The sequence below is a fragment of the Ursus maritimus genome, unplaced genomic scaffold, assembly GCF_017311325.1.
Source record: "Ursus maritimus isolate PB19 unplaced genomic scaffold, ASM1731132v1 scaffold_24, whole genome shotgun sequence".
Classification (NCBI taxonomy): domain Eukaryota; kingdom Metazoa; phylum Chordata; class Mammalia; order Carnivora; family Ursidae; genus Ursus; species Ursus maritimus.
The window spans coordinates 18,056,218-18,069,717 of NW_024424897.1; the positions used below are offsets into that span (position 1 = coordinate 18,056,218).

The following is a 13,500-nucleotide window of genomic DNA, read 5'->3' on the forward strand; positions in this document are numbered from 1 at the left end:
GCGCCCCTGTGACAGTTTTATCTTTGTATTTTCAGTGCCTAGGAGCTAAGCCATGCTGTAGGTACTCAAATATTTAGTGAATGAAGGAGTCGGGTCAGTGACCTATCAGCCTGTCTGCAGTTCAGGAAAAGGCAACCTAGCTTCTTGGGTAGTTCACTTCGGTCCGGAGCCAGGAGTTTCGCAGAGTCCGCTGAGACTCTGGAAGCTGTGCACGAGCTCCTTGCCTCTGATCAGGCTTCCTGTAGCTGTGGGACTCTATGCCTCGGTTTCCTTCCCTTTAATACAGGGACAGTAAAAATATCTCTGCACAGGGCTGTCGAGGGGATTACAAGCAGTAACACATCAGAAGCTCTTAGCATAGTGCCTGGCAGAGGAAAGAAGGCTCCTCAGAGATACGCGTTGAAGTGTTGAATGAATGAGTGCAAAAGGACTTGAGGTCGCCTGATCCTTTACTGAGCACCTACTGTGTCCGGTACTACATGCTAATGCAGAGAAGTAACCGTAGCACAGTGCGGTGGTCTTCACACAGACTGCAGGGAACCGGGGAAGGTTCTCTGGAGCAGGAGCTCTGATATGGGCGGAGCTTGGCTAGGCGAAGGTGGTGCTTAGTTGATAGAGACAGTGGGTATTCCGGAGTCAGCTGGTTTCCTCTCGGAAGCTGGGTGGGAGTGGGCGACTTAGTAGCCATCCCACGAGGGCGCGGGGAAAGGCAGTTGGGCGAGGGGGGCCGAAGCGCTGGAATCGAACTTGAGTTCCAGTTCTGTTTAGTTAGTAACGGCGTGACTTTGGTCAAGTTACCGAACCTCTCTGAACCAACTGTGAAAAAGAGTCCGTTAAGAATACTCACCTGCCCGCGTTCCTGAGAGATGACGTAACCGTACGTACACCAACAGGCGCTCTATTTAGAAGGTGCAAAATGCCCAGGCGGACCACTGCTGGTGGATTGGCTGGACGCCCCACGCGCCGGGCTGTGGGAGCTCCTTCGGAGCATGCGCAGTGGACCTGCGGCGCGGCCCGTCAGGCACTGCGGTAGGCGCCCTGGAGGCTGGCAGGACCCTGACCCCAAGATGGCGGCGCCCAGCGAAGTGGCTGCGGCAGCCTCTGGAGAAGGCGATGGCGGGGGCAGCGGCTTTGGGTCGTGGCTGGATGGACGGTTGGAGGCGCTGGGAGTGGACCGAGCCGTTTACGGCGCCTACATCCTGGGTGTCCTGCAGGAGGAGGAGGAAGAAGAGAAGCTGGACGCTCTGCAGGGTATCCTCTCCGCTTTCTTGGTGAGAAGCCCGGACACATTTCTTTAGCTTCCTGGCGGCCCCTGTCAGTACTTCGTTCCCCTTTTCCCATACCTGGTGTCCCAGACAATTAGTGGTCTCACCTGGAAGAGGAATATTCTGAGCTCTTGGCCGCGGGGGAAGGGGATTGCTCACCAAGCAGGGTTTGGGGAAGTCAGAAGGTTGCAGGTGCATAGAGAAGAATGGCTTTCCTTTATTCCTGGGGACACGGCCCTCTTGGTGGCTTGTGGGTGAGCTGGGTGAGTATTCTTCCGAAGGCGCTGAAATGTCTACATGAGAGTTTTATCATAAACGCCTAACGACCAACTTCATTCCCATCCATTGACAGTGTTCAGAGAGGGGAATAAAGTGCTCTGAGATGTCTGTGCTCTTTAAGAGGCAGTGCCCAGGGCTGTCCCATGACAAAAGCCTGTAGGAAGTACCCTCTTGGTTCCTATTTTGGAGGTAAGTGTCCAAAAAAGGTAAGCTGGCAGTAAAAATCTAGGTCTAGGCCTAGGCCGAACTGAAGCAAATATTGTGCGTGATCTTTTATAGTATTTAGAAATGCAGTAATCATTGGTGTTTGCTGGAGGAGGTGGCAAACAAGGTCAGAGTTTTAAAGAAGAGAGATAAACTTGATACCCAGCTTCGGAGAAGCAGATTCAAGAATTCAGAAATGTGTATTTTAATCTGTGTTTAGGTAGTAAATCACCAGGTTGTCCACTTTTCCAGCCTGACCATTTTGCTGCCTTCATCTCTGCTTACCCTTGGTGGAAACACAGTTCAATGATTGGGCAGATGGTTGAAATATAATACTAGTGCAGCTGTCCCAGGTTGTCCTGGCAAGGTCCCCCTTTTAGTCCCAAAGCCTGCTCTGGTGAGATTGACCTATAAATGGGAAATCTTTAACACAGCTTGTGATACAGCTCATAAGTTCAGTGGAGATAGAACACTATGGAGTAAATTCTTTTCCGGCATCCTGACATTGCAGGTTGGTGGTGGTTGGGGGGAGTGTGAGGCAAGCAATTTAAGTTTGTTTTTATTTCCAGCTTGGAAGTTTCTAAAGACTCCATGAAAAAGAAGTTGAAATAACCTGGGTATCCATTGGTACTAGTTCCTTGACTTGTTCTTTTCATGGTGTCATTATTTAGAACTGCATGTCTGCTGATAAAGGCAGGCATGAATTTGCCTTAGACTATTAAGTCTCTTGGTAGAAGAGAGAAAAGTTATCTAGAACCAGATGTGGTTCTTTATATCTGCTTCTTGTTTACATAAACTACATTAGACGGTCTCATTTTTAAGGGTGGCCTCTCCTTCTCTCTGCTCGATTCACACACTATGCTCATTTTTCTCTTGGTTTTCCCAACCCCTTCTGTATAGGAAATGACTTTGAGAAGAATTGGCCAGGAATTATATGATGAGGCAGAGTTCATGAAACAACTGAGAAACAACTTTACAGAGCAGCAAGGCCAATGAATATGGTATATATCAAATGCATAATTCATACTGCTGCTTACTTTCTGTTGGTCAGGCTCTATATAAAAGCCACTGACCGTTGTACCAAATCCTTCTCCAGGAAGAACAAAAGACATAGCCAGATCAATCACCAGACTGGGCTAAGATTCAATATTAGGAATTAAGAAGTTTGTCAGCAACAATTTGAGTTAAGATTTTGTATTTTGTCAGGAGTAAACAACAGTTAATAAAAGCTTTTTATTATCTTTTTTTTTATTCCTTCCAGTAGCATTCATATTGATTGATTGATTCATCAAGTTTGTATTGCTCTGCCAAGCACTGCCCTAAGTGCTTGGGGTACCTCAGGGAACAAAACAGAAATCCCTGCCGTGATGGGGTGACATTCTCCCAGGGAAAAACTTAATCAGTAGATTATATAATATGTCAGAAAATGATAAGTGCTAGGAAAAAAGGAACATTATAAGAAGATCAGGAGTGGAATGGACGAGTGAGTTTTAATTTTAAGTAGGATTATTATGTTAATTGGGGTATTACATTTTATGGCAGCTGTTTATATACTAGCCTTCTAAATTGTCAGCATCATGAGACCCGGGGCTGTTTCTCATTCATCTCTTATCACTCATCTTAGTGCCTTCAACATGGCAAGCACCAGCTGGATGAATAAATGAACAAATGGATGGATGAACTCCTTTGGTCTGGGTGAAGCCTGGGAGAATAAACCACCTTGTCCTCCAAGAGCACCCTTTCTCTTTTGCTTTTCTACTCCTTTTCCTTCCCTTTCTTCTTCTTTTGCTTTTCTTGCTAGGAGGGAGTCCATGAACTACAGAAACTCTGGGCTAAAGTTCTGTATGTTTGGCATGTGTGCTTAAAGGATGCAAGGTAGAGGATGGAATCCTTTCTTGGGTACAAAATAGGGGTTCACCTGGCTGGCTCATTCGGTAGAGCCTGCGACTCTTGATCTCATGGTTGTCCCACATTGGGTATAGAGATTACTTAAAAAAAAAAAAAAACAATAATAAAATCTTTAAAAAGTCTGTGTTCTGCCTCTCCTCGCTTTCTTTGAGAGATGGTATCATATAATGGTTGAGAACATGGGCTTGGAGGTAGACCGCTTGGGTTCAAATCCTGTTTAATCCATTTGTGGGGTTTTGTTTTGTTTTGTTTTTTTTACTTGGATGACCTTGGGCAAGTTACTTAACCTCTGGACCTTGGTCTCCTCATCTATAAATTGAAAGTAGCAGTAGTGCTTACATCCTGGGATGGTTTTAAGAATTAAGAGTTCTTATGTAAAGTATTGAGAACAGTGCCCGGCACATGAGCCAACAGCTCATTTTGAGGGGTAGAACACGAAGATGGTAAGGCAGCCGTAATGAAGCTGGAGGGAAATACCCGTATTTGTTGAAATGCCTTTTCTTCACCAAGCAGGGTAGGGGTTTTATACCCATTCTCATTCATCCTCTCTAAAATCCTGACAAGATGTGAAGCTTAGAAAGTTAAGAAACTCATTCATAGATCTGGGTTTGACTTGAAGTATGTCTGACACTGAAGCCAGCATCCTTTTGTTATACCATGCTAAGGAGGAAGATTGGTCAGCGTGCAGAATATGTATGCTTGTGTAAAATGGACAGAGGGATGGGCGGATAGGAGATCATCTGCTCATTTATTACCTAAAGCAGTGGGGTCAGCCAGGTCATGGATATGTTCCAGCATGAAAGTTGATAACCTTGGAGAGTGTACTGAGTTGAGTATATCAGCCAAGGAAGATGTCACAGAGGAGAGTTTTTTTTGTTTTTGTTTTTTAAAGATTTTATTTGTTTGACAGAGAGGCAGCGAGAGAGGGAACCCAAGCAGGGCGAGTGAGAGAGGGAGAAGCAGGCTTTCTGCTGAGCAGGGAGCCGCATGTGGGGCTCGATCCCAGAACGCCGGGATCATGACCTGAGCCGAAGGCAGATGCTTAACGACTGAGCCACCCAGGCGCCCCCACAGAGGAGAGTTTTAACTCAGACAATAGGTTTTTGCTCCAAAAGCATGAGGAAGACCGTCCTGAGTTACTGTGAATCCTTTCGCTTGTCGCTTGGCAGGACAGAGTCGGTGCTCTGACTTAGCAGGTGCGGATTCTGTGACTCACACACCGGATTACTTCTGAGCCTAGGAAGAAAACCCTACTCTGTATTCTGTGGCTCCCAAACCCTCCCCGTGACGACTCATCACCAGAGGGAGAGCTGTGCCCTGTGCCTGGCTGAGGGCTCTCAGGAGATTAATTGGTCTACTTTTCCAACTAGGAAGAAGATCCTCTTCTTAACGTCTGCAAGGAGATTGTGGAACGATGGTCAGAAAGTCAGAATGTCGTCACCAAAGTGAAAAAAGAAGGTAGAGTTGGGAGTTTGTCTAACCTCCAGTGCCTTTTCCAACATCCTTTCTTGTATCGCTGTTAGCGAGAGAATTTTAAGTTTTCTCCGTTTTCTACTCATTTTGCCTAAGATCATTTAAGCTGGTAAACACCCAGCAGCTTCCGTGAACTTTTCAACTGAACGTTGGTTTCCTTTTCCTATTCTCCACTTTTCCACCTCATCGGACCATAGTCCCCTTCACTCTGGCTTTTGCTTTCTTCCTTTTCATCCTCTTGCCACTGCCCCCTGTAGATTTTCATGGCAGGGATTGGGGCCAACGCTGTTTTCCACCCTCCTGCCTTTTCCGTGTTCCCATTTCATAACAATCGTGATTGATGTTTTGCTTTATTCAGCTAAATTTGTCACCCCTTAAAATGAAAGAGAAGTGGATTAATACAGCCATTAGAATGGCATTAACTGCAGAAAATTCAAATTGTAAAAGCCAGACTTGAAGTCATTCTAAACTATCTACACTTTGGTTCTCAGTGTTGGCTGTCCATCGGAACCACTTGATATGGTTTAAAAGACGCCACACCCGGGGGCCATACCATGGACGAGTTATAGAAACATCTTTGGGAGTGGGGCTCATGTATTGTTTGTTTTTTAAAGATTTTATTTATTTATTGGAGAGAGAGCACAGGAGCAGGGGGTGGGGGAGAGGGAGAAGCAGACTCCCCGCTGAGCAGGGAGCCCGAGGTGGGGCCTGATTCCAGGACGCTGGAATCATGACCCGACCCAAAGGCAGAGGCTTCACCCACTGAGCCACCCAGGCGCCCCTGTTTTGTTGTTGTTGTTGTTGTGTTTTTTTTTTGTTTTTTTTTTAAAGCTCCCGCAGATGATTCTAATGTGGATCCAGGCATAAAAACCAGTACTGGGCAGCACTGCCTCCTTTCTTTGAGAATGGTTAACTTAATAGTTGATTTTATTTTAAAATAATCTATGAATGTCACCTGGCGTAATCATCACGATTAAAGGGACCAGCATAAGTTGATTCTAGATTCCTTCTTCGGTTTCTGGGTTAGGAGGGGAGAAAGTTGCATGCTGGAAGCTGAATTTTCTATGATTCTAATGCAGTGCTTTTCAAACTTTTTTTTTTTTTTTTTAAAGCAGCAGAACTTCAATTTATAAAACAGGTAAAAGCAGGGCTACTCTGATTGAAGATGGATACAAGACCTAAAGCCTAGCCCGCATGGCCTTTCCTTGCCTTTCTCATTGGCCCCCGAGGCACCTCCTTTGAAGCCCAGGGCCCTAAAGAGTCAGCAGATGCCACTGTCTTTCCTGCAAAGCACTGTCTGGGTGGACTAGTGGTTCGGTGAGCTTGTTTTCTCTCACATACAACCTTGTTGTCCCTCCCCTGCCCTCCCTTCCCTTCCCCTCCTTTCCCTTCCCCCTCCCAGATGAGGTACAGGCCATTGCCACCCTAATTGAGAAGCAGGCACAGATTGTGGTGAAGCCCAGGATGGTGTCTGAAGAGGAGAAGCAGAGAAAAGCCGCCCTCCTGGCCCAGTATGCTGATGTAACAGATGAGGAAGAATATCCTTTTCGGAGTCTTGGGACCATCCCTTGAGGCTCGAGTCCGCTGTCTTGGCTGGCTTGCAGCAAGCTTCGGGAAGTGGCCTATCTCCCCCCCATAGTGTAATTTTTCCCTCTAAAATGGCACTGATCTGTGGCCCTTCATGGGTGTGAGGAGTGATGTTGGGAGAGTTAATACGAGACTTAACATTTTTCAGCACTTAATCCACATGTTCCTGAAAACTTCGGTGTAAAAGAAATAATGCGTTAATAATGGACCATTGATATTGTATTGTCAGAAGCTGAGATACAGCTGTGAGTCTTTGTATTTGTGTAATACTTTCTGTACAGTACAGTAGCCTACATATAATCCTTGTTGATATTCTTTTCCCAGTTGATAAGGAAACCGTGACAGTAAGTGATGCCTGTGTGATCAGCGACATGCATAGATCTAGTGGCAAAACCAGGACTAGAATATGGATTTTGTGAGTGAAGGATTCCCAGATTTGGAGCAGTTTCATTTGGATGTTTTTTTTTTTTAATATTTCATTGACAGACTGGATCCCCAACCAACACAGAAGAAATCTGGAACTTGGGGGCTGTGCAAAAGGCAGTTGCTCTGGATGGGCACCGGCTTGGTTCCCTGTGAGCTTGAACTTGTTGAGGACATGCTCGGCTTACAGAGCCTGGTTGCATGGAGCATGTGGAGCCTAATGCAGGGACCTCAGACCAGAAATGTCAGCTGTCTCATCACGAGTTTAGGAAATAGTTCTTCGGCTCTTTGGGGCCAGCTTGCCTTCTAGTTCCTCCTAATGTTTTTTTCTTGCCAGGGTCAGCAGAGCTATGGTTCCAATGACAAAATCTCCTTTCTTGGGCCAACAAAAGAACATAGTAAGCAGTGGTTCTCCTGGAGAACTTGTTAAAACCCGGAATGCTGGGCCCCACTCCCCAGTTTCTGATTTAATAGGTCCAGGGTGGGGCCCAAGAGTGTGCTTTTCTAGTAAGTTCCCAGGGAGTTCTGGGAACCACACTTTGAGAAGCACGGTTTTAGAAGGCCTCTCGCCATCCCCTGGGCTCCTGGGTAATGGGCAAGTCCACCCAGACCAGACTGTTGCTTTTCAGCCTCCGGGAGATAAGGATCTCACAGTAGCTCTGAACAGTCTTGAGACCTCTGAAGATGACTGTGCTGGGTTCGCCACCACACCTCTGACGGTGTTTTTCTTCAGCACGCTTTCCCTGCCCAGCGCTTCACTGAATGTTTTCTGTTGTTGGGTTGGGCTGGGCTAGCCTTTGCTTTCTGTCCGACTTTCCTTAACGACGCTCACCGAAGCCGATGAGAAGGATGATTCATGTGCCACCACAATGAACATTGGTTCTGATAAATGTATCCTTCTCTTTGTCCATCCCCAAGTGTTTCTCCATTGAATACTCTTGAGGAACAGTTTTCATCTTGGTGTCATTGCTGGGGGAATCCTTTTACCAACAGGAACTTATGTCGGGCCAGCATTTTAAGCCCCATTCCAAGGACAACCATAGTCAATTTAACAAGAACTTTCCCCAAAGAAAACATGTTAACATCTACTGTGAAGGGAGGAAGTATTTCTTAACTTAAGGGAGGATTTTCAAGGGAAAATAAGAATCTATACTCCCTGTGTATAGCCCTGGGTTTCCCAGCAGTGGAAGCAGTTAAAATAATATTGAAATTTTGACTTTGTCCTCAGAGTCTGTATATTTCGAAAAGAGAACGCAAACACTGAATACTTTTGAGCTAAAAATATGGACAGATGGAAATAAGTGCTGAGGAAAGTCCCTACCAATAGACACTTATGAGAATATTCTACATTTATTTATGTATTTATTTAAGATTTTATTTACTTATTTGGGAGAGAAAGAGCACAAGCGGGGGGAAAGGGATGAGGGGGGAGGAGAGAGAATCTCAAGCAGACTTCCCGCTGAGCACGGAGCCTGATGAGGGGCTCAATCTCAGGACCCTGAGATCATGACCTGAGCCAAAACCAAGAGTCAGACACTTGACCAACTAAGCTACCCAGGTGCCCTGAGAAGCTTCTACATTTAGAAATCCACCTTTTTAGGGGCTCAGTCGGTTCAGTGTCTGCCTTCAGCTCAGGTCGTGATCTCAGGGTCCTAGGATCGAGCCCTGTGTCGGGCTCCGTGCTCAGCAAGAAGTCTACTTCTCCCTCTCTCTCTGTCTCTCCCCCTGCTTTTACGTAGGGGAGGTTATTTCAGGGAGACTTATTTATTTTAAAGCGCTAAGGCAAAAAAGTTATGTTTTAAGAGTAGGGAGGAGCTTGTCTGGTGCTAACAGGTTGTTTTTTTAGTAATATCTGCACCCATTGTAGGGCTCAAACCTATGACCCTGAGATCGAGGCACATGATCTGTTGACTGAGTTAGCCAGGCACCCCTAGGTTGTGTTTTTAAAGTCCTAAGAAATGAGGGGTAAAGTTTTTGGCTAGGTATTTTCTAACTGGTTAAACTTATTTCATGTCTTTTATAAATTCAGAGTTTGTGGTTATTAGAACATTTTTCACTTAAGCTTCAGTGGTCTAGGAAAAACAAATTGATAAAGTTTAGTAAGGTTAAACAACTTATTTAACTCTTCTCAAGCATTTTAATAGTGTCAAGTACATAAAATTTTTGCCAGTTATATTAATACTCTATTCACTAAAACTAGCCTAGATACTCCCAACAATATTCTGCCATGATCTAAGTACTTATTCTGGAATAAAATTTCATTTTCATAAAATATTTTAACCTTCAAATTTAGAGAAGTCTGAGATTTTCATTCTGAGGATTAGTTTTAAACCTTTGTAATGGTAGTTTCAGGATTGCCCATTAGACCAAAGATAAATTATCAATGAGGACTTTTTTTTTTTTAAAGTCTAGGAATATGTAGAGAGAGAATAAGGACACAGTAGTTGGGACCTGTGTGACCTGTACCCTAATCCCTTAACTTGCCTGTAGCTCTGTTCCGAAACACCAATGTGGAAGATGTCCTCAATGCCCGAAAACTGGAGCGAGACTCGCTTCGGGATGAGTCCCAAAGGAAGAAGGAACAGGACAAGCTGCAGAGGGAGAGGGACAAACTAGCCAAGCAGGAGCGCAAGGAAAAGGAAAAGAAAAGGACACAAAGAGGGGAGCGGAAGCGATAACCTTGGTCCACTCTGTTCTTTCTCCTCATGGACTTGATCAAAGGGAGAAATGATTGTGCACATGTGTATTTAAGAGAAATGAGAGAACATTGCAAAGTGGCTTCCCAAGGCATTTCCCTTTTGTTTACATGGTCAAAAGGAAAATCACAAACACTTCTAATTACAAAATGTGCCATGTCTCTGTGGTGTGGGTAATCAGATTATTGTAGTTGATGTCTGTACCAAAGATCTGGAATGGGGGCAACTTTTATATTTTAATACTGAAGTCCTGGCTCCTTTTGGCCACTTTAAAAGTCTTCCTTCACCTAGGATAAATAGCAGAAATACTCAGAAAGTTGACAGTTACAGTTTTCATCCTGAAGGAGCAGAATCATGACCACTCCTTTTCTGAGATGAAATGTGGGAGTGTAAAGTACTTTGAAAGTAGTATTTACCTCTTAATGTATTGTTTTATGGATGAAATAGAAAGCTAATGAAGAGCCCTACCTGGATCTAGATATTATGTTAACATGGCAACAAACTATGAAAATGGAAGAAATGATGTGGTAGATGTTCTAGGTTTGAGTTTTGTTTTTAAGTTTTCAACCTATGGGAGGAAAAGAAGTACCTTTTTAAGTAGAGATAGTTACATATTTTTCCTCATCCAGGCTGTGATTTTGAAGAAGGATGTGTATTGGGTGGAAGGATATCATTGTTAGCTAGATTCGTTTTTTATAATCATGAGACCTCTTGAGTGCTAGTAGAGATTTTAATCCTGATCTGCCCTAAAACATGAGTATAAAGATGTGATAATTACAGGTTGAAAGAAACTGCAGGAAACATGTGTCTAAGGAAGAAACACTGGAAATCTCTGCTAACACAAAGATATTTAAGAGTGTCCATTGTGGGTGCTCAACAAGTTTATTTAATGAGTGGAAAAACCTGGGAGAGTCAAAAGTGAGCAGGAACTCTCCATTTCTACTTTTGTCACAAGCCACATTCAATTGTAAATAAGGCCTTTCTCTGCTTCTGGCAGCAGACTGTCAAGAAGCCTGACAAGACAGAAGATAGGTGTTCTATACCTGAAGTTGGCAAACTACTGCAGGGAAGGAAATTTGGCCAGGTTTGCTTTTTTGTATGGTGCAAGTCAGCAATGGATTTTGCATTTTTAAAGGGTTGTAAAAGAAGGAGTATGTGACAGAGACCTTTTGTGGCCTGTGAAACCTAAAATATTAACTGTCTGGCTCTTCAGAGAAAAAGTTTGCCGACCTGTTTTATACCATTAACTAAGAGGTTAACAAAAAATTTTTACCTTTGTGCAAAAGGTAAAAAGCATGGTTAAGGAAAAGATGTGTCACCTCTATACACTCCTATAACCGTGGCATTGCATTTTAAAAAAGTAATCATCTTTTAAAAAAAATAAACTATTTAAATCACTGTTTTCTGATTTATTCTGATTCCTTCCAGCTATCCATGGAAATGAATTGTGTGAACAGTCACTTAGGAATGTGTTGAATTTTGCTTTATATTTTGATTAGCCCAACATGCTCTTCTATTAGTAGAACCTCTTCCTAGAATCAAATTCTCTGCCTCAATTTTCCTTTCTATGAGGTTGGGTATTAGAAGATCAGAAAGATTACCTTGTTTTATTGGAAGTCAATAAATTGGCTTTGAAGTCCTTGCAAGTGCTTTTGGAGCCTTAGTCCTTTATGTCAGTAGCAATAATAGGCTGTGGCTACAGATAGCATATAAGAGAGCCTATTTTATTAACCCTTATTTTGCATTTTTGATTTTCACCTTGATTTTGGTCTCTGAAGCAGAGCCAGGTTATATCCATGGGACTCCTGAAGGGTACTTGTCTTGGTCTGTTATAACAGTAGCTCGTTCTGGGACTCTATTATGTATGTTACAGTTAGGTGTATACTTGAACCAATGTTTAAACAGGAAAAAAGGATCAGCTCATTAGGCTTTGAGTAAGGTTATTCACTTAATTCAGGTGCTCATAAATCCTTTATGTCTAAAATGTTCAATATTGCAAAGGGCAAATTTTAAACAACCGTATCTTCTATAGTACAATTGACATTTTAGGCCAAGATCGGGATTTCAGTCATTAATTCCCAACCCTCTAAAACTTTATAGTAGCAGATTATTCAAGTGGTAAGGATGCTGATATAATTCAAGGTAATTTTTAACCACTTTTATATAAATCGCTTCGTCTATTAAAATTGAGTACACCAAATTCTTTTGGATTAGAAATAATGGGAGCATCAGTTTTATCAGTTTCCCTACAAATTATGTGTGATGTTATTTTTTTGTTCTCATGGAACAAAAAAGTCAGAAGTACGATACACGTGAACCATCTGTTAGAGAGTATACCATAGAAAGGGATAAACAACTAATATGAGAATTATTTGCAGGGTGATGTGATGAACAAATTTCAAATAATTTTTGTGTTTGGTTTTTGTTAATGGACTACTGTTTCATTTCTGACCACTGTCATGTTAAAAATTCCCCAGAATATTTATTCTGGTTTGCCTGGATTAGTATAAAGGCAGAGCAAAAACTTCATCTTTGGGGTGCCTGGGTGGCTCCATCAGTTGAGCATCTGCCTTTGAAAGTTCAAGTCATGATCTCCAGGTCCCTGGCTCCCTGCTTGGTGGGGAGTCCGCTTCTCCCTCTACTTCTCCACTTAAGCTCTCTCACTCACTTTCCCTCAAATAAATGAAATCTTAAAAACCCAAAAACCTACATCTTTGAAGCTCAGGTTCAATGCAAGAATATCTGAATGGCATTGGTTTGTCTACCAACATTCTTACTTATATGTTAATGAAATTTAAAACTCAGTGCCAGTTCTTATAAGTGAAATTTGATTGGTTTTCTTACCTGCGTGACACTTAAGGTTAGAAACTAATACAAAGATGTAAAAAAAAGAAACCCGATATTTTCAACAAAGTAATTTATTTTTTCCTGAGAGACTAAATTCAGTAGAATATTTGTTTTCATAACATCCAACATGTCTTATGTCAAACTTAACCACTTTCTATGCAGTGAGTGTGGTGGGGTGATCTATTTTATTTGACTACCCTCAATGTAATTCATTTGGGTAGTTCTAAAGCATATCAGTGATCAAAATGTTTCTCCCTACAGTTACTCCTGCATTCTCAATCAGTTTCTTCCGCACATCATCTAAAGAAAATTTATGTGGTGTGATTACACTCTTTAATACCAAGATTTCTAAAACTAGGAAAAACACCAACATTTAAAACATCAGTGTTTCTAGTCAAGGATAGTTCAATTAAATTTCATCAGTACATTATATTATAGTTTAACTCATGCTAGAAATGTTAAAACCCAAGATCTTCTGAGTCACATAATACCAACATTTCATATTAATGAATAAATTACTCGGGTTTCATACAAAGATATTAAGTGATGAGAAACAGAAAAAGCCAAGCTTTCAAGAGCTCTTTTAAAAAAATACAGAAGCAAACTAATGAACACAACTACACAAAATATACACTAACCAATTGCAAACTAAACTAAAGATTAACTTTAAAAAAATACATTTTAGAACTTCGTGATACCCTCATAAAATGCAGCAAACTAAGGGTATTAAAACAATAGTCATTATTTTAGTTACTCTGCATCAAGTCTAAAAGATCCAGATAAAGGAAATGTTTTGTTTTTGATTCAATTTAAATACT

General features: G+C 42.4%; 1 protein-coding gene across 2 annotated transcripts; it reads left to right on the plus strand.

Moving 5' to 3' along the window:
• Nucleotides 1-856: 856 nt before the first annotated feature.
• Nucleotides 857-11,232, plus strand: CCDC43 (coiled-coil domain containing 43). 2 transcript variants are annotated; one of them, XM_040640509.1, is made up of 5 exons: nucleotides 857-1,271; nucleotides 5,027-5,114; nucleotides 6,532-6,667; nucleotides 7,972-8,030; nucleotides 9,630-11,232. In XM_040640509.1, exons 1-5 carry the CDS (start codon nucleotides 990-992, stop codon nucleotides 9,815-9,817), a joined length of 753 nt encoding a protein of 250 aa, XP_040496443.1. In that variant the 5' UTR covers nucleotides 857-989; the 3' UTR covers nucleotides 9,818-11,232. The 2 variants fall into 2 exon arrangements, with proteins under 2 accessions (XP_040496443.1, XP_040496444.1); XM_040640510.1 differs by lacking the exon at nucleotides 7,972-8,030.
• The last annotated feature ends 2,268 nt before the right edge of the window (nucleotides 11,233-13,500 follow it).